Source organism: Tursiops truncatus, chromosome 4, assembly GCF_011762595.2.
Source record: "Tursiops truncatus isolate mTurTru1 chromosome 4, mTurTru1.mat.Y, whole genome shotgun sequence".
Lineage (NCBI taxonomy): Eukaryota > Metazoa > Chordata > Mammalia > Artiodactyla > Delphinidae > Tursiops > Tursiops truncatus.
This window is the reverse complement of record NC_047037.1, coordinates 72059893-72078093: the sequence shown is the minus strand read 5'-3', so window position 1 is coordinate 72078093 and position 18201 is coordinate 72059893. Positions and strand designations below refer to the sequence as shown.

General features: G+C 39.6%; 1 protein-coding gene across 6 annotated transcripts in view; it reads right to left on the bottom strand.

The window, feature by feature from the left end:
- The window catches only part of UBXN7 (UBX domain protein 7), a 62282-nt gene extending 55205 nt beyond the window's left edge, over positions 1 to 7077 (bottom strand). For 2 of the 6 annotated variants that reach the window (XM_033855668.2, XM_033855674.2), the window contains exon 1: positions 6950 to 7073. In XM_033855668.2, coding sequence (XP_033711559.1) covers positions 6950 to 7022 — 73 coding nt within the window. In that variant the 5' untranslated portion in view covers positions 7023 to 7073. Of the gene's footprint in view, positions 1 to 2324; positions 2456 to 2726; positions 2848 to 6949 lie in introns of those variants that run through there. The other 4 variants (XM_073804078.1, XM_033855670.2, XM_033855673.2 and 1 more) reach the window with 4 other exon arrangements.
- Between the last annotated feature and the right edge of the window lie 11124 nt (positions 7078 to 18201).

The window sequence follows — 18201 nt, the reverse complement described above, 5'->3', positions numbered from 1 at the left end:
ATGCACTTTTTATTTATCCACTACCTTTTCTTCCATCTGCTTTAGCTTGCTAATGGCACCAAAGGCATTAAGCCAGCTTGTGGCACCCAATTTATCAGTGGCCATCTTCTTGCTGCTGCCTCTTAGTTCACACTCTTTCTCCTTTAATGACTTCATATAGAAAATAGCCCCAAACCTGTAATGCCTGTTTCCACCACAGCTGGAAAGAAGAATCAAGAGACATTTCAAACTTTAGTAGTCCTTTATACCTATTCTCTACACTATTTTCAATGCCGAAAGAACAGTCTCTTCACTATTATCAAGGAACCTAAGTATGGTAGTCACAGAGATTTTTTTTAAAAAGAAAAAAATCCCTCTACAGACCCTTTCTTGCCCCACAGGGATAGAGCACAGAAATGACAGGGACACAAAGTGGTTACTTTTTGGTTCTACACTTCCCCTAGAAATGATAATAAAGCCAGCCAGACTATCCACCAAGGAAATGAGAGTCGGTAACAGTTGCAAGAAGTAAGATGAAAGTTCAACCTCCTCACTGGTCTCCCACCTGGAGTTTTTAACTATTGAGGAATAGAAAATATTTTTTTAAAAATTTATATACAAGCACTATGGAGAACACTATGGAAGTTCCTTAAAAAACTAAAAATAGAACTACCATATGATCCAGCAATCCCACTCCTGGGCATATATCTGGATAAAACCATAATTTGAAAGGATACATGCACCCCACTGTTCACTGCAGCACTACTGACAATAGCCAAGACAGGGAAGCAATGTCCATCGACAGAGGAACAGATAAAGGAGATGTGGTATATACACACAATGGAATATTACTCAGCCATAAAAAAGGATGAAATAATGCCATTTGCAGCAACATGGATGAACCTAGAGATTATCACACCAAGTGAAGTAAGTCAGTCAGAGAAAGACAAAATGCAAAATGGTGTATGTATCAATAGTAACTTAGGAAAATAGTATGACTTTCTTAAAGTCACACACCTATCATATGATCCCACTCCTAACTATTTATCCAAAGGAAATGAAAACATATATTCACACACTTGTACATTAATGTTTTGGGCAGCTTTATTTATAATCTCCCAAACAAGAAACAACACAATTATCCATTCATTTAATGGATAAACAAATTGTAGTATATCCACACAATGGAATATTATTCACCAATAAAAAGGAACTACTCATACCACAACATCATGAATGAATCTCAAATGCAGTATGCTAAGTAAAAGAAGCCAGACTCAAAAGAAGCCCGACTACATACTGTGATTCCATTTAGATGACATTCTGGAAAAGAACAGACAAAAAGATTAGGCTACAGGTGAGAGGAGGGATTGACTACAAAGGGGCGGGGGGAAATTTCTGAGGATAGAACTGTTCTGCATCTTGGGGACTTCCCTGGTGGTGCAGTGGTTAAGAATCTGCCTGCCAATACAGGGGATATGTGTTCCAACCCTGGTCCAGGAAGATCCCACATGCTGCAGAGCAACTAAGCACATGTGCCCTAACTACTGAGCCTGAGCTCTAGAGCCTGTGAGCCACAACTGCTGAGCCCATGTGCCGCAACTACTGAAGCCTGCATGCCTAGAGCCCGAGCTCCGCAACAAGAGAAGCCACCGCAATGAGAAGCCCACGCACCGCAACGAAGAGTAGCCACTGCTTGCCGCAACTAAAGAAAGCCTGCACACAGCAAGACCCAATGCAGCCAAAAATAAATAAATAAGTTTATTTAAAAAAAAAAAGAACTGTTCTGCATCTTTATTGTGGTTTTACGACTGTATGCACTTATGAAAACTTTAACTCTACACTAAAAAGGTTAAATTTTACTGTATGCAAATTATACCCTTTATTTTAACAGAATTTGGGTTTACATTTTGTATGTGTTCTTTTTATTTCATTTTTTAAAACAATTAATTTTTATTGCATTTTTACTAAAGCATTAGTCTCTGGGGAATTCCCTCCTTTCACTGCTGAGGACCCGGGTTCGATCCCTAGTTGGGGAATTAAGATCCCACAAGCCACGTGTGGCGTAGCACCCCCCCAAAAAAAGAAAAATTAAAAGTATTGGTCTATGAAGATTTTTTTTTAAGGGGGGGGGCAGTCCTTTCCTACAAATAAATTTGAGAAGCACTGACCTATACATATAACCCTAACTCACTTTACTTCTCTGGGCCTTCAATTTCTCATTTTAACTCAGAAATGGGTCAATATGGTTTCTAAGATGTCTTCCAACCCTAACCAAGAAAAATCTGTGAATATTCAATGATTTCTGGTTTCCCAAAGTGCCTACATAATATCTGACATATTACCCTACTCCTAATGTTTGAAGTACCATCACATTCTCCTGGTTTTCCTCCTACATCTTTGGTTTCTTCCGATCCTTCTCTGTACTTTCTTCTTTACCGTCTGTTAGATGTTAGTGTTCCTTCAGCTTTGTGTCCTGGAACAAAGGACACATCCACTTTTATAGCTTCAACTGCCATCAATATGACTCATCAGATGTCACTCTTCTTTCTAGACCCAAATATTCATTTCCCTACTGAACAGCTCCATTTGGAAGTCCCACAGGCAGCAACTTACCTAAGCTGAACTAATCATCTCCCCAAACCTCTGCTACTATTCCATACCTTCACAAATTGTATTATTATACACTTAGACATCCAAAACAGAATCCTAAGCTTCATTCTGACTCCTCTGAATTCTTCCCTTACCTTTCAGAGTCCACTTCTCTGCCACTAACTTATTTCAGGACACCAGCATCTTCAATTATTGCAACAGTCTTCTATAGATGTCTATGCCTACCTCTTCTCACCTATGGCCAAGTAGCTCTTTCTGAAAAAACCAAATATGATTGTGTCACTCCCCTAATGAAAACTTTTCACTGACTCCCCACTACATTCAGAATAAAGCCAAGATTTCTTAACATGAGTTACAAGGCCCTTCCTAATCTGGTACCCTCTTATCTCTTCAGCCCCATTTATTGCATCTCACACAAGCTATGCTCTCTTCATTTGGAATTATCATCAATTCCCTCAACCTACTGTCTCTCCTTTCTTGTCTCCATATGTATGCCTGTCCCTCTTTCCTCCAGGTCTCTGAACATGTTTCTCCTGCCAGAAACAGCTCCCCTCCAGGTTTTAGCTAAGAAATTATTTCTTCTGGGAAGCTTTTCTTGACCTCCCTCATTTATGCTACAGTAACAGCTCCTTACCATTATCCCAATGTATTACAATACCCATTTATGTGTCTGTATTCCCATTAACCTTTAAGCTTTTTGAGGACAGACACCATGTCTTGCTCATGGTAGTATCCCCAAGATCTGAACCATGCCTGGCACATAGTAGTCTATTAATAAATACTGAGTTTACTAGTAAGAGTCTACTCGCAACTCAAAAAAATTTATTCCCTCCCTAATTTCTGCTCAAACTTCATTAACACCTTTTGAAATAGTTCTTAAAATTCCAGAAGAGTTTTAATAACTAGATCACTTGCAACTACCTTTCTTGACACAGAGAACTTAAATACACTTTAATACTAACCCAAGAAAAATGTATTGTAGAAAGAAAATGGAAGTTGACTACAAATCCAAATACAACAAACACCAAGAGTTTCTAATTTAACAAATATGCATTCATTCAACAATTTTAAAAAAGATTAAACTAAAGGGGTTCTATAATTTCATTAAGTCCGTGAATGCCTACTATACACAAAGCTTTATGGAATGCTACACTAGCAACCACTTGTACTCTTCTCAGCCTCACTTTCTATTCCCTCACTTTTTGGCCTTACCTTCTGATTGTGTATTTACTTCTACCTATTCTATAGCATCTATATATCCCTCATCTCATGAATTATTCTGATTACATCTATGCATTTTGTATACATGTGGCTGGATGTCAGTCCAAGTTGGTGTTAATGGGATACTGCCGTGGTTCAAAACATTTTAAAAAACTGCTCTTTTGGAATTACCTTCAGATCCAGTGGCACATTCTTTCCTCAGGTTTTGAGAACTGATATAACTTCTGAAAGCAGTCAGCAGTCTAAGCCATGTATGAGAGCATCAAGGGAGATCAAACTGAGTAATACTGTAAAATGTGGTAGACTATAAAATAACAGGACTGGATTTCTATGTAGCTTGAAATAATGCTAATGGCATCAATGGTAAAGGTACATAGCTTCTCAGTGTGACCACTTCAAAGACCATCACTTCCCTTGGCTATCTGCTTATCAAAGGGTTTAATCATAGGAAAAATGTTTACGATGTAACGTTAATTGAAAATTTCAGAATTCTAAATTATGTACATTATGATCCACAATGTAAAAATAATTTAAAAGTAATTTAAAAAATAAAAATAAGTATGTAAACAAGAACTGGAAGATAATATGTGAAATAAATAATATTGCTATTGTGAGAATGAATTAGTGTTTCTTTTTTCAAAATTATTTCATGTGATATCTTTTTAATGTTTTTTAAAAGTCAGAGTCATCACTTCATACTCACATATAGAGAGAGAGTGTGAGAGATCTGTTCTATTTAGTGAGAAATAAAAGTTAAAATTCTTTCAATTTTCTCTTCTACTTCTAAATGCCACAGAAAAGGTAAGACTCACATTTTTGAAAATGCATTGCTTTTACCACAATGTTGGGCTTCCAAGTAAGTAAAATCTTTTTGAAATGAGAGCATAAACTCTTAAGGTCAGTTTCATTCATCTAGCAATAAATAAATTTCAAATACCTTTTTGTCATAAATACTACCATTTAAAATATTAGTGGGGACTTCCCTGGTGGTCCAGTGGTTAAGACTCTGCGCTTCCATTGCAGGGGGCACGGGTTCTATCCCCGGTCGGGGAATTAAGATACCATATGCCACACAGCCAAAAATATATATATATATATATACGTATACATATATATATATACATATATATATATATACACACACACACAAATTTTTTTAGGATATATGAAAGGGAATAAAGAGGTCAATCATGTGTTTCTAATATTTAATTACTATCTTGTAAAAAATCATTATTATAAATCCATAATACATTAAGAAGAATCTAAGGTATTTTCGCTTTTACAGACCTCCAGATACCACTGTCTACTGAGGGTCTCCAACTTGATTCAGGAATAGAAGGGCCTGTGACCAGGAAACAAGCCATGAAGACTGGCACACAGAAACAGAATTAAAGCAATTAAGTGAGTCACTTCATCTCACCACATTTTGGGTTTTGTCTACACCTACCAAAAATGTTGCATTAGAAGGAATAATGTGAGACTAAAACAATCCGAGTTCCTAAAGTGGTAGTTAGCATAAAAAACTGGAATGAAATAGGTGGCATCTTAAACCACCTCTAGAAAATCTAAAGAAAAGATAATGATAATCACTTCTATATGTAATTCACTACAAAGATTTTTCTATATAAACATAATACAGCAGTATTAACTTATATACACAATAATTTTCTGATTTTCCCAATAATGATCTGCTTAGACACTGGGAAATGCATTACATCTCTAATATAATAGTCCAATCACAATTTTTAAATATTAAGAAAAGTTATTCCAATTCTCATCCCAATTTTGTTACAAATTTTACTTTATCAACTTTGACTCGATGTTTCATGCCCACAGGCTAGACAATGCATCAAACATATAGTTATCGCTGCAAAGTAAAAACTAAAAATACCTTTAACTATAAAACGACAACTCGCAAACAACCGGCAGTGGTTAAAATATAAAATTTCACTTAACCAGATCTTGCACGTCAAACTCTGGATACATTGAAAATGGAAATGTTCTCTGCATCTAACAAACTACCAAATAATGTATAGATCTGCTAACATTCTGACCTCCTTACAAAATGACAAACTAGAACGGCAAAATTACACTCAGGCACATGTAGTACTCTTCTCTCAAATCACTCCACAGAGAACTTCATCATTTGCTCCGCCCTCTAATAACTCATGCAAAAAAAGTTCAGCACCATCACAGAGAACAAGACAGAGAGAATTCATAGAACGGCTTAGGGCCTTTCCTCCAGGCAGTAAGAGGATCTGCGTGTGCCCTTCGCAGGGGTCCAAAGGAAAAGAAAAACCGTGGGTTTGGGGTATACTGACATCCAGAAACTGATTTTGTCTCAAAGAAGTTTCTGCCGTCATTCCTATTTTATCAGCAGGAGGCCCTGGCGCCATCGTCTCAGTCTTTATTATTTTTTAATGGGGAGGTGGGAAACGCCACCGAGGATTCCTCCAGGCCTTTCCTATTAAGGTCTGGGGGGGTTCCCCCTCATTCTTCTCTTAAAATCTCAGTCTGGAGGGTACTCCTCAGCACCCCCCCCTTTCTGGCGGCCTATCCCCCGAGATCGGTAAAGGCGCTGCCGAACCCACCAGCCTCGCCGTTAAGGCGGGAGGGCCCGAACACGCCAGGGCCACAGCGATGGCTCCGAGGGGCCCAGAAAGGGGAAGGGCAGGCCAGGGACGGGGGGGAGAATGACCTGGCCAAGGAAAAACGGAATAAGGAGGTGAGGGGATGCGCTGCACCCCAAGGCTGCACAGAGAAGAGGCGATGATGATGAAGGAGGAGGGCGGTGGCCCGGGTGCGGCCCCCCACCTCTCCCGCCCCCAGGTCCCCGGGCCGGCGGGGGAGGATGAGCTCGGCCCATTCCCCGGGTCTGGGCTGAAAGGGGGTGGGGAGGTTTCCCTCCACACTGCGAGAAGACCAAGAACGAGGGTATGGGGTGCGCGGGGGTAAGGGGGTGTCTCCCGCCTGAACCCGGAGACCCGACGCCGTCGTCGCCTCTTCCTCAGGAGGGAGGACGAGAGCTGTGGGTAAAGCCCGAGGGAGGAATGCATGAAGGTAAAGGGAAGCCCAGGGCAGACCGGCCGCCCGCTCCAGACCCCACTCTCCACCTTCCGGTAACCGCGTCTCTTACCGGTGATGGCGGTGAACTGCTGAATTAACCCCTTCAGCGCCGAGGACGCCGCGGAGCCCCCGTGGGCAGCCATCTTACCGCCGCCGCCGCTGCCGCCGAACAACAACACAGACACACACGGAACGCCCTCCCCCACCTCGCCGCACGGTTTGCGCAGGCTCATTGACCGCCCCCAAGCTCCGCCCCGCCCACCCCGGCCCCCCGTGGCGGCCTGCGCAGGCGCACTTCCAGATCGGTCAGGGAGAGCATTCTGCTCTCTGGGTTGGCTGGCTGCTCGGTTGCTGTCCGCCACCGCATCCTTCATTGCAACCTCTGGTGCCTTCCTCTCCAAGCTCTAAGGCTAGTCTCAGAGACGCGAAATTGCTTCCTAAGTTTCCGAAGGGCTTGGTAGGTAGTAGGCTATTTGCGTTTCAGCTTCACAAGCTTTATTAACAGACCCAACTGCCGATGACAGTATATTTTTTGTTTTTGCAACTCCAGAGCCCTCTGCTAGGTTTCCTGCAACTCCTATCAAAATACAAATCCTACATCGTTGCACTAAAGCGACTTTCGCACCTGCTCCCCAGCCTCTAAACTAATTGATTAGTGCGGCAGCCCATGCATCAGAAGTAAAATACCAGAACCCATGGTCCAGTCCACTTTCCTTCAATAAATTTGCAACACAGCTTCCCTCAAGGTCTCAGTTTCCTCACCTATAAAATGAGAAGGTGTCATTTATGTAAGGAAAAAAATGTGTATATGTATATACAGTATAGGAAAGAAATGTATAGAAAGGTCACTGGAAAGGTGTCCTCAAAACAATAATGGTTACCTCTAAGAGAGGTAAGCAATGGAGGGCATGGTGAAAGCGGACCTTGAGGGGGTTTTTATCCTTTATTTTTAAACAGAGGTGATATTAGTATGTTAACTATATGATTTAAAGTACTTTAAAAAACAATTACAGGAGTACACTCAAATTTGGTGATCCACCCACCTTGAACATAAAGAGACTCAGTTTAGGTTCTAGCCTCCCACCTCCCACCCACATATTTTGCATCTACACAGAAAAATGGCCCAATAAAAGATGAGATGAGTCATCTGGAGAACTGACCCATCCTAAGAGTCTGTAAATGCGCTATTGGGATGAATTAAAAAATAACCAAGTTAAATCAAAGTAACCATAGGGTTATATGATTGGTGTATAAGAAAGCAGACTCCTAACCAAGAGTATTGTCAGTTAAATGACAACCTCCTAGGTTGCTGCAGTTTTCTAGGTGGGTTGAGGAAGCCCAGGAACCAGTTGTAGATTTGGGAAGCTGTTTGGTTCACATTAACACAAAGGTGCAAAAATGGAGGTGAAAACCAAAGCAAGAAACAGTGTGACCTCTTCCTTCCTAAAGGCCTTAATCCTAAAGTCTGTGTCACTATAGCCAACCATGCAAAATGGGGTTCCAAATAAAATAGTCTCTCTACAAAAACTAGATGCAGTTATTTCTGTACCTCCATTAAATGGAGAGACTAACAATGAGATCTGTAGGTTTATTTCCAAGGTCTTAGGGTTCAGATATAGTGATGTCATTTTTAGATTAATCTTTTGAAAAACTGGTAAAGATCATGGTATCCACAACTCTAGAAAAGATTTTGTAGAAATTAAAATGTAGGCTAAAAGAAAAGGAGGCAGGAAACTAATAACAAAACCTTGAAAATCAGTTTTGGATTGTTAAAGAATATGAAAGAGGGACTTCCCGCCGGTGCAGGAAACATGGGTTCCAGCCCTGGTCCAGGAGGATCCCACGTGCTGCAGAGCAACTGGGCCCGTGAGCCACAAGTACTGAGCCTGTGCTCTAGAGCCCCCGAGCCACAACTACTGAGCCTGCATGCCACAGCTACTGAAGCCTGCGCACCTAGAGCCTGTGCTCCGCAACAAAAGAAGCCACCGCAATGAGAAGCCCATGCACCGCAACGAAGAGTAGCCCCTGCTCTCCACAACTAGAGAAAGCCCGTGGGCAGCAACGAAGACCCAACACAGCCAAAAATAAATAAATAAATTTATAAAGAAAGAAAAGAATATGAAAGACCTTTAGAATCACAAGAAAATATATTTTTATATATATCCCCCAAATCATGGAAAATATGTTCTTTAAAAAACATGGATTATCCTCAGAAAATTGAACTGCAAAAGTATTATACATTGAATGACGGAAAATTAAAGTTTTAGATGACAAAGAGCAAATACCCAAAGCTAAACATCAGTTACTATCTGAATTCTTTCACCAAATTGCACTAGGATTTTGTTTTTATTTTTAGGTCTGGTTTTAAGAGTCCCTGTCGCAAATCAATTTGTAACATGTTACTGTAATTGAAGGGAATGACAGTAAATGAGCTAGAGGGGATATTCAAGATAATCTGATTCAACACTTCTATTTTATCACTACTGTCCTGAGAGAGAGTTTGAAAGAGTTGCTCAAGGTCACACAACGGTGGGGTAGAGACTGGAATCCAAATCCCTTGAATCCTAAATGTACTATACTTTGATTGTAAGCTAAAATGACAATATTTCTTTTATTTAAAAACCAGATAATTAGATTATGTAGCTTAAAAAAAATCCAACTATATGCTGTTGATACAAGATATACCTAAAACATAAGGATAAAGAAATATTAAGGGAAAAGTAAAAAAGACATGCAGAAGTACTATTAAGGAAATGAAAGGTGGAGTAACTATATTCATTTCAGACAAAATAGGCTTTAAAGCAAAATGTATCATTAGAGATAAGGGGGGGGGGCGGTCAATGACAAAAAGAACAAATCACCAGGAAGATAAAATAATTCTAAATCTGTATGCATCTAGTAACATGATCTCAAGTGTGTATAAAGAAAAATTAATTTTTAAAGAAGAAATGACAAACATACAATTATACAACCCCCATCTATCAGGCAAAAGTAATAAAGATACAGAAAATAATTATTCTATTCAAGCACCTGTGGAACAAAATAAAAATTGACCACAAAGCAATTCTCAACAAATGCCAAAGAATCATGATGATATAGAACATGTTCTCTAAATATTGATCAGTTAAAAATTAGAAGTTAGTTTTAAAAAAATAACTTTTAAAAAACTCACATACTTGGAAATTAAAAACAAACTTCTAAATAAGTCGTGGACCAAAGACAAAATAAAAGTGGTGTATCATTCAGGGTTCCAACAGATAACAGATGGTCACTCAATTTTTAAAAAACAAATTTTAAAGATGTGGGCAGGATATATGGGAATCAAGGGACAATGGAGGATCTGGGACTAGAAACAGTGGAACAGTCACAACCTCTAGGTCCAAAGGGACAGGAGATAGAGGAGTTACTGGAATACCAAAAGAGAATCTTATTTGCAGAACAGGCCATCTTTTAAGAAGCAGTGACCTTCTGTCAAGGGATGTAACCAGCAATCTCACAGAGAAGAGACCAGGAAAATAAATACCCTGACCTCGTTTTCCTTCTCCTCTACCATCTCTTGCCAGGAATTCCCACTAGCAGAACCCAGCTGGAAGACAGAGGACACAACAGCCTGTGGGGCAGAGAGCAGGGTGGAGAGGGGAGGAAGTGAGTGGGTCTGGAAGGGCAAAGGGAAGTTGATAGAAACAAATGGAAATAGAGAAATATTTAAAACTGAATTGTCATGGAAATACATATCAGAATTTGTGGAATGCAGTTTTAACAGTGCCTAAAGTAAAAGTTTATAACCTTAACTGGTTATATTAGAGAAGGCTAGAAAATGAACAGCTCAATAACTAATCAAGAAGTTAATAAAGAAACAGCAGAGTTAACCTAGGGAAATTTGAAGGGGAAAATGCAGAAATAAATAAAATAGAAAACAAAATACAAAAGCTGGTTCTCTGAAATAACAAGTAAAATTTAAATCCTTTTACAAATTAGATTAAGAAAAAAAGGAAGATAGCAGATACAGTGATTTTTAAACTAAGAGAATATTATGAACATTATGCCAATAAATTAGGAAACAGATAAATGGCAGTTTCCTGGAAAAATAAAATTTACCAAAATTGACTCAACTATGAGTAGACTTATGAAAATTAACAAAATTGACTTCACCACACAAATAAACAACGAGGCCCAGATGACTTTACAGGTGACTTCTACCAAGAAAAAAGAAAAAAGAAGAAGAAGAAGAAAAGAAACAGATGATCCCAAACTTATGCAAATTATTCCAGAAAAAGAAACAAAAGGGACAAATAGCTCTTTCTGAAAACAAAGCAGTAAATGAAAGCTCAGCCTCACTTATGGTTAACGGAGATAAAAATGTTATACTGAACCAAAATTTAGAAATCCAATAACACAGACACATATGTACATACATGTACACATTTATTTTTTAATCAGATTTATTCAGGAATGAAGGTGTAATTTTACAGTAAAAAGATCTTTCAATGCAATCACGATAGTAGAATAAATTAAATATGAGAAACCATTTGATCCATGTGATCAGATACAGAAAAACATTGGTATAAATCAATATCCTTTCACAAAACAAAACTAAAAAAAAAAATCCTTAATGCTCTAGGTAGAGAAAAAAACTTGCTTAACCTAATAAAGTATATTTACTAAAAACACAGAGTAAACAGCTTTATAGCTAATAATAAAACATTTAAAGTCAAAAACAAGATAAGTGGGCTTCCCTGGTGGCGCAGTGGTTGAGAGTCCGCCTGCCGATGCAGGGGACACGGGTTCATGCCTCGATCCGGGAAGATCCCACATGCCGCGGAGCGGCTGGGCCCGTGAGCCATGGCCGCTGAGCCTGCGCGTCCGGAGCCTGTGCTCCGCAACGGGAGAGGCCACAACAGTGAGAGGCCCGCGTACGGCAAAAAGAAAAAAAAAACCAAGATAAGTGTGCACTCTATCACTATTTCTATTCAGTGATATACTAGAAGTCCTAGCCTTAGCAGTAAGACAAGAAAGAATATATTAAAAATTTTTAAAGAAGAAAAAAATTGTTATTATATACTCTATAACTATTTACATAGAAAAATCTAAGCAAACACAAATTTTTGAACCAATAAAAGAGTTCAGGGACATTTCTGGATATAAAACTAAAATGCATATTTTAAAACTGTGTTCCTAAAGATGAGCAGCAAATAGTTTGGAACTGTAATTTTTAAAATATCCCATTCACGGGACTTCCCTGGTGGTGCAGTGGTTAAGAATCCACCTGCCAATGCAAGGGACACGGCTTAGAACCCTAGTCCAGGAAGATCCCACATGCCACAGAGCAACTAAGCCCATGCACCACAACTACTGAGCCTGCTCTCTAGAGCCCGCATGCCACAACTACTGAGGCTGCGTGCCACAACTACTGAAGCCCGCAAGCCTAGCACCCGTGCTCCCCAATGAGAGAAGCCACCGCAATGAGAAGCATGTGCACCACAACGAAGAGTAGCCCCTGCTCACCACAACTAGAGAAAGCCCGCACGCAGCAACAAAGACCCAACGCAGTCAAAAACAAATTAAAAAAAAAAATCCCATTCACAATAGCAACTAAAAATATAAAATACGTTAAGTATAGATCAAGAAAAATTCACAAGGTCTTATAAAGAAAATAATAAACTTTATTGATAGTCATTAAATGCCTATGTAATTAAATAATTAAATTATATTCATGTATAGGAAGACCCAATGTTATAAAGATACTAATTTTCTATACATTAATCAATAAATTCAGTGTAATTCCAATCAAAATCCCACAGGATTTCTCCAGTATTTTAATAAGGTGATTTTAAAATTCAAAAACAAAGGATCAACAATAATCAAGACACTTTTAAAGTAGAAGAACAAGGTGGAAGTGTTGCCTATGAGATATCAAGAATTATTATAAAGGTACAGTAACTAAGACTGTGTGGTATTGGTGGGGAATAGACAAATAGAGTACAGAATAGAGATTCCAGACACAGACACAAACGTATATGGACACTGTGACAGAAGCAACATTACAGATCAGTGAGGGAAAGGTGGACTAAACAATCAATGACCCTGGGACCAAATAAAATTAGATCCTAACCCTATATCAGATACAAAAATAAATTACAGATTTATTCAAGATCAAGTAAGAAGAGCAAAACTTTGCAATTTTCATAATAGCATATGTATAGGGGCTTCTCTTAATGACTTTAAGTCAAACTGCTTTGCACAACTCAAGGAGGGGATGCCATGCACTTAGTACTCCAGGGGGTGCCATTCACATAGGCCAGAAGGTGATTGGAAAGCCCTGAAGTTGTGGATCAGAAGGTTCTGATCAAGGAAGGGAAAAATTTTCTTAAAGGAAACATAAAATCACAAACCATAAAGGCAAAAAAGTGATGAATTTGACTACCTTAAAACTAGAACTGTCTGTAATGTAAGGGATGAGATTTGAACCTAAACAAAAGGAGCTGACAGGAAGGTTGAGGAGTGGTGTATACTGCAAATATAAAAAGAAAATCCAAAGAATAAAAATATCTAGTTATTTTTTCATCTTTCAGGTGGGCTGAGTGTTACTGTCACCAAAAAAGGTATATTACGTTGTGGGACAGGCATTAAGTATTATGTATTCTATCAGGAAATTCCTACTCAGCTGGCTTAAATAATAAAAGTTAGGGCAGTGTCTATGCCCAGTACCACAGGGCTCCAGGCCTGCTTCTCTCTTGACTTTCCCTCATCTGTCTGAGCTTTGTCTTGAGCTGTTAGCAGGAAAGCTGCAGCAGTTCCAAGCATCACATCCAGATATAATAACATCCAGAGGAAGAAGAGCCAACTTATCTCTTCTGCCTTTTTTTTCTTTTTTTTAATTGAGAAAGAAAACATTTCCTAGAAGTCCCTTGAGAGACTTTCCTTCAAAATTCATCGGTCTGAATTGAGTCACAATTCTGTTCCTGAAGCTGTCCCTGCCAAGGGATATGAGATAAACATAACTGGTTTAGTAAAGCATATGGCTTTGTGGAGGAAGGTGGACACCTCCCTAAAGTCTGGTGCTTTTAGGAAGAAGGAGGGGAACGGGTGTTAATTAGGTAATTGTCAGAATCTGCTCCATTCATAAAGCTTCACTCTGAGCATGATGAAATATTCTTCTACTTCCTTTGTTCTGATTTTACCTTTACCTAGAATCCTTCTGAGTGATACTTAAACTTTCCAGGTTCCTTCATACCAGGAGAGTGGTGTAGGAATATGTTGGTCATTGGAAACTTCTGTCTCTCAATATGAGATTTAAAAACTGGTATTTTGGGGCTTCCCTGGTGGTGCAGTGGTTGAGAGTCCGCCTGCCGATGCAGGGGACATGGGTTCATGCCCCAGTCCGGGAAGATCCCACATGCCGCGGAGCGGTTGGGCCCGTGAGCCATGGCTGCTGAGCCTGTGCGTCCGGAGTGAGGGGCCGCGTACCGCAAAAAAAAAAAAAAAAAAAAAAAAAAACTGGTATTTTGGTTTAGGGTTAGAGTTTTCTGTTCCTATGTTTTTTGCTATTTCCAGAATGTTATGTAAATAGAATATACAGGGTAGAGCCTTTTGAGTCTGGCTTCTTGCACTTAGCATAATGCATTTAAAATTCATCCATGTTGTTGCCTGTATCAGTATTTCATTCCTTTTTATTGCTGAATATAATTCAGTTGTAAGCATGTACCACAATCATTTTTGCACTCATCAGTTGAAGGGCATTTGGGTTGTTTCCAGCTAGGGGCCATTATGAATAAAACTACTATCAACTCATGTACAAGTTTTTGTGTGAACTTAAGTTTTCACTTCTCTTGGGAAAATACCTGGGTGTAGAATTGCTGGATTGTATAGTGCATGTTTGACTTTATAAGAAGCTGATAAACTGTCCAGGGATTTTTAAATTTCATTTTGGGGAAGATGTCTGGCAATCATCACCTCAACCGAGAGATCAAAGTTAATTAATATTACTAAGAATGGGGCAGCCTGATATTTTATATTCCTAATGTGATATGTTAGGAAATACACAGCATCACCTATGACACATTCTTGGCAAAATTGTTAAGCAAACTTCTAGGCCTAATTTCCAGACTACAAGAAAGATCAAGAAATAAGTTAAAGGCCTCTATAAGGAAGCACTTAGGCAAATCCGGAATATTGGCATTCACAAGACAACCATACTGGTCTCTTCAAAATGTCATGTCATGGGCGGGGGCAGGCAGGTAGTGGAAGAGGGAGAAGGCAAGGGGATTGTTCTAGATGAAAAGGGAGTGAAAAGGAAAACAGCAAAATCAATGCCTTCATTGGATCCTAGTTATAAAAAAACAAAAAACGAAAAGAAAACAGCCATAAATATCTTTTTTTTGGACTTCCCTGGTGGTCCAATGGTTAAAACTCTGCACTTCCACTGCAGGGGGCTCGGGTTCCATCCCTGGTCAGGGAAGATCCTGCATGCCATGCAGCTCAGCCAAAAAGTAAAATAAAATAAAATAAGTTTAAGGCATCTTTGGGAAATAAAGGTAGAGATTTTTTTTTAAAAGAAAACTTTTTTTCTGCAAACTGAAAATTTTAATACAGACTCAATATGAGATGACATTAGGCAATTATTAATTTTCTTAGATGAGATAACATTGTAGTTATGAAAAAGTGGTTTTTATTTCTCAGAGATGCATTCTAAGATATTTAGGGGTAAAATATTATGATGTCTGCAATTTAGTTTTAAATGGTTCAGCAAATTTAAAAACTATAACAGAGCTATGATAAAATGTTAACAATTGTTGAATCTAGGTAGTAGTATACAGGTGTTCTTTCAAATTTTCTGTATGTTTAAAACATATGAAATACCTTAAAAAATCTAATTATTGTATTTTTTATTTCTATAAGTTCTATTTATATTTCAAATCTGGTTAGGTTTTTTTTTTCCTTGGCCACGCCGTGCAGCTTGTGGGATTCCCAGCTCCCCGACCAGGGATGGAACTCAGGGCCCTGGTAATGAAAGCGCTGAGTTCCAACCAGTGGACTGTCAGGGAATTCCCAGTTAGGTATTTTTTTTAAAAAGCATTTCTTGTTCCTTGCAGGTGGTTTCAAGCTAGTATTTTATTTCTCTAAACATGATAATCATAGTTATTTTTTAATCCTTGTCTGGTAATTCCAATATCTGAAGACTTTGCACGTCTGTTCATTCTGTCTGTTATTTATCCTGTTTCTCATCCACTGTGACTGGATTTCTCTGTGTATGCTTAGATTTTTTTTTTTAATGTGAGGTGCTTATTTTTTGCAAAATGACTTATGGGAATTCTTTGAAGTTTAAGATGAAATCACATTTCTCTAAAGAAGATTTACCTTTGTTCCTGCCAACCATTTAGAGGCACTACTGTAAAAAATTAATAAATAGAAACCTCAATTAAATAAGAATCTTGAGACCAGAAGGGGGAGCTCTCATTCACTGTGTCCATAGCAGAGCCCAACAGGAAGAGGAAAGATTTCTTTCCTAGCTATGACTCAGCCAATGAAAAGCCATGGACTCCTTGTTTACTCTAGCCCTCCCAACTTCCTTTTCCTCTCTATAAAATCTTTTCCTTCCCTTGCTGTGTGGGAACTTACACATGGCTCACCATATTCACAGGCCCCCAGTTGCAGTTCTCTGGTGATCCTGAATAAACCCATCTTTGTTGGAGAAATATCTGGCAGTCTATTTGCTTTACGTCAACACTACCATGCCAGGAACAATTTATAACTCTTTTTTTTTAATTAATTAATTAATTTTATTTAGTTATTTTTGGCTGTGTTGGGTCTTCATTGCTGTGTGTGGGCTTTCTCTAGTTGCGGTAAACAGGGGCTACTCTTCATTGCAGTGCGCAGGCTTCTCACTGCAGTGGCTTCTCTTGTTGCGGAGCATGGGCTCTAGGCACGTGGGCTTCAGTAGTTGTGGCACGTGGGCTCAATAGTTGTGGCTCGCAGGCTCTAGAGCACAGGCTCAGTAGTTGTGGAGCACGGGCTTAGTTGCTCCATGGCATGTGGGATCTTCCTGGACCAGGGCTCGAACCCGTGTCCCCTGCATTGGCAGGCGGATTCTCAACCACTGCACCACCAAGGAAGCCCCAGGAACAATTTAAACTAAGCTCATGAGGCTTTCTGAACCATGCAGATGATATGAACTGGGGCTGCTAATCAACATGTGAGAGCAGGCCTGGGGCTATGGCTTCTCAGAGACAGTTCCTACACCCCATTACCCATCACTCAGGCAAACTTCCACGCAGGCAGCCCCATGGTGACATGGGGTGGAAGGGTTGTTTACTTCTGGTTGTCCCTCATCAGAGGGGGCCTAGTGTTATGGGAGTGTTTTATACTGTACTCCTGGGCTACATTGAGTCACCTTCAGATTTGCGTGTTGGAAGTCTAACACCAAGCACCTTAGAATGTGACTGCATTTGGAGATAGGGACTTTAAAGAGATGTTTAGTTAAAACTAAGTCCTTAGGGTGGCTGTAATACAATCTGCCTGGTGTCTTTATTAAGAGGAAATGTGGACACAGAAGAAGACACCAGGGATGCACGTGCACAGAGGAAAGACCGTGCGAAGACACAGAGAAAAGGTGGCCAGCTATAAGCCAAGGAGAGAGGCCTCAGAATTAAACCAAACCTATGGGCACCTTGATCTTAGACTTCTAGCCTCCAGAACTGCAGGGAAAATAAATTTCTGTTGTTTAAGCCACCCAGTCTGTGGCATTTTGTTATGGAAGGCCGAGCAAACTAATACCACTTCCCACGTTGCATGACCCTGACCTTTGACTTCTTTACTCTAGACCCCAAGCGGCTGTGAAATTGCAGCTCATGTTTGCCACATCTGGCATATGCCCTCGAAAAGAGGAGACTTCAGAGCTCCCTCTTCCTTTCTGAGATTCCACATTCTCTTTGGCTTTGGCCCAGTAATTCCTCACTATCTTGTCATCTCTTTGATGGTTTTAAGAAGTTGTGTTTGTTTTAAAATAGTATCCAGCATTTTTAGTCGTTTTCTCTGGGACAGTCTGTCCAAACACCTCCCTCCACAGATCAGGTTTGATGGAGCTGCAGCTCCACTGTGGGGAGGAGTTAATGTACTAAAAATGTCAACAGTCCCAATAATGGAAGGCTTCAAGAAGGAAAGGGGGAAAGAGAGGGAGGCAAGTGGACAAAGAGGGTGGGGAGAGAGTGGGAGAGGAGAGAGAGATGAAAGAAAAGCAAGAAATAATAGATCAGATGTCAAAAGAGGGAAGGAGATGAAAAAGAGGGAAAAGTGAAGGACAACCTCAAGCCTTCAAGTTTGGGA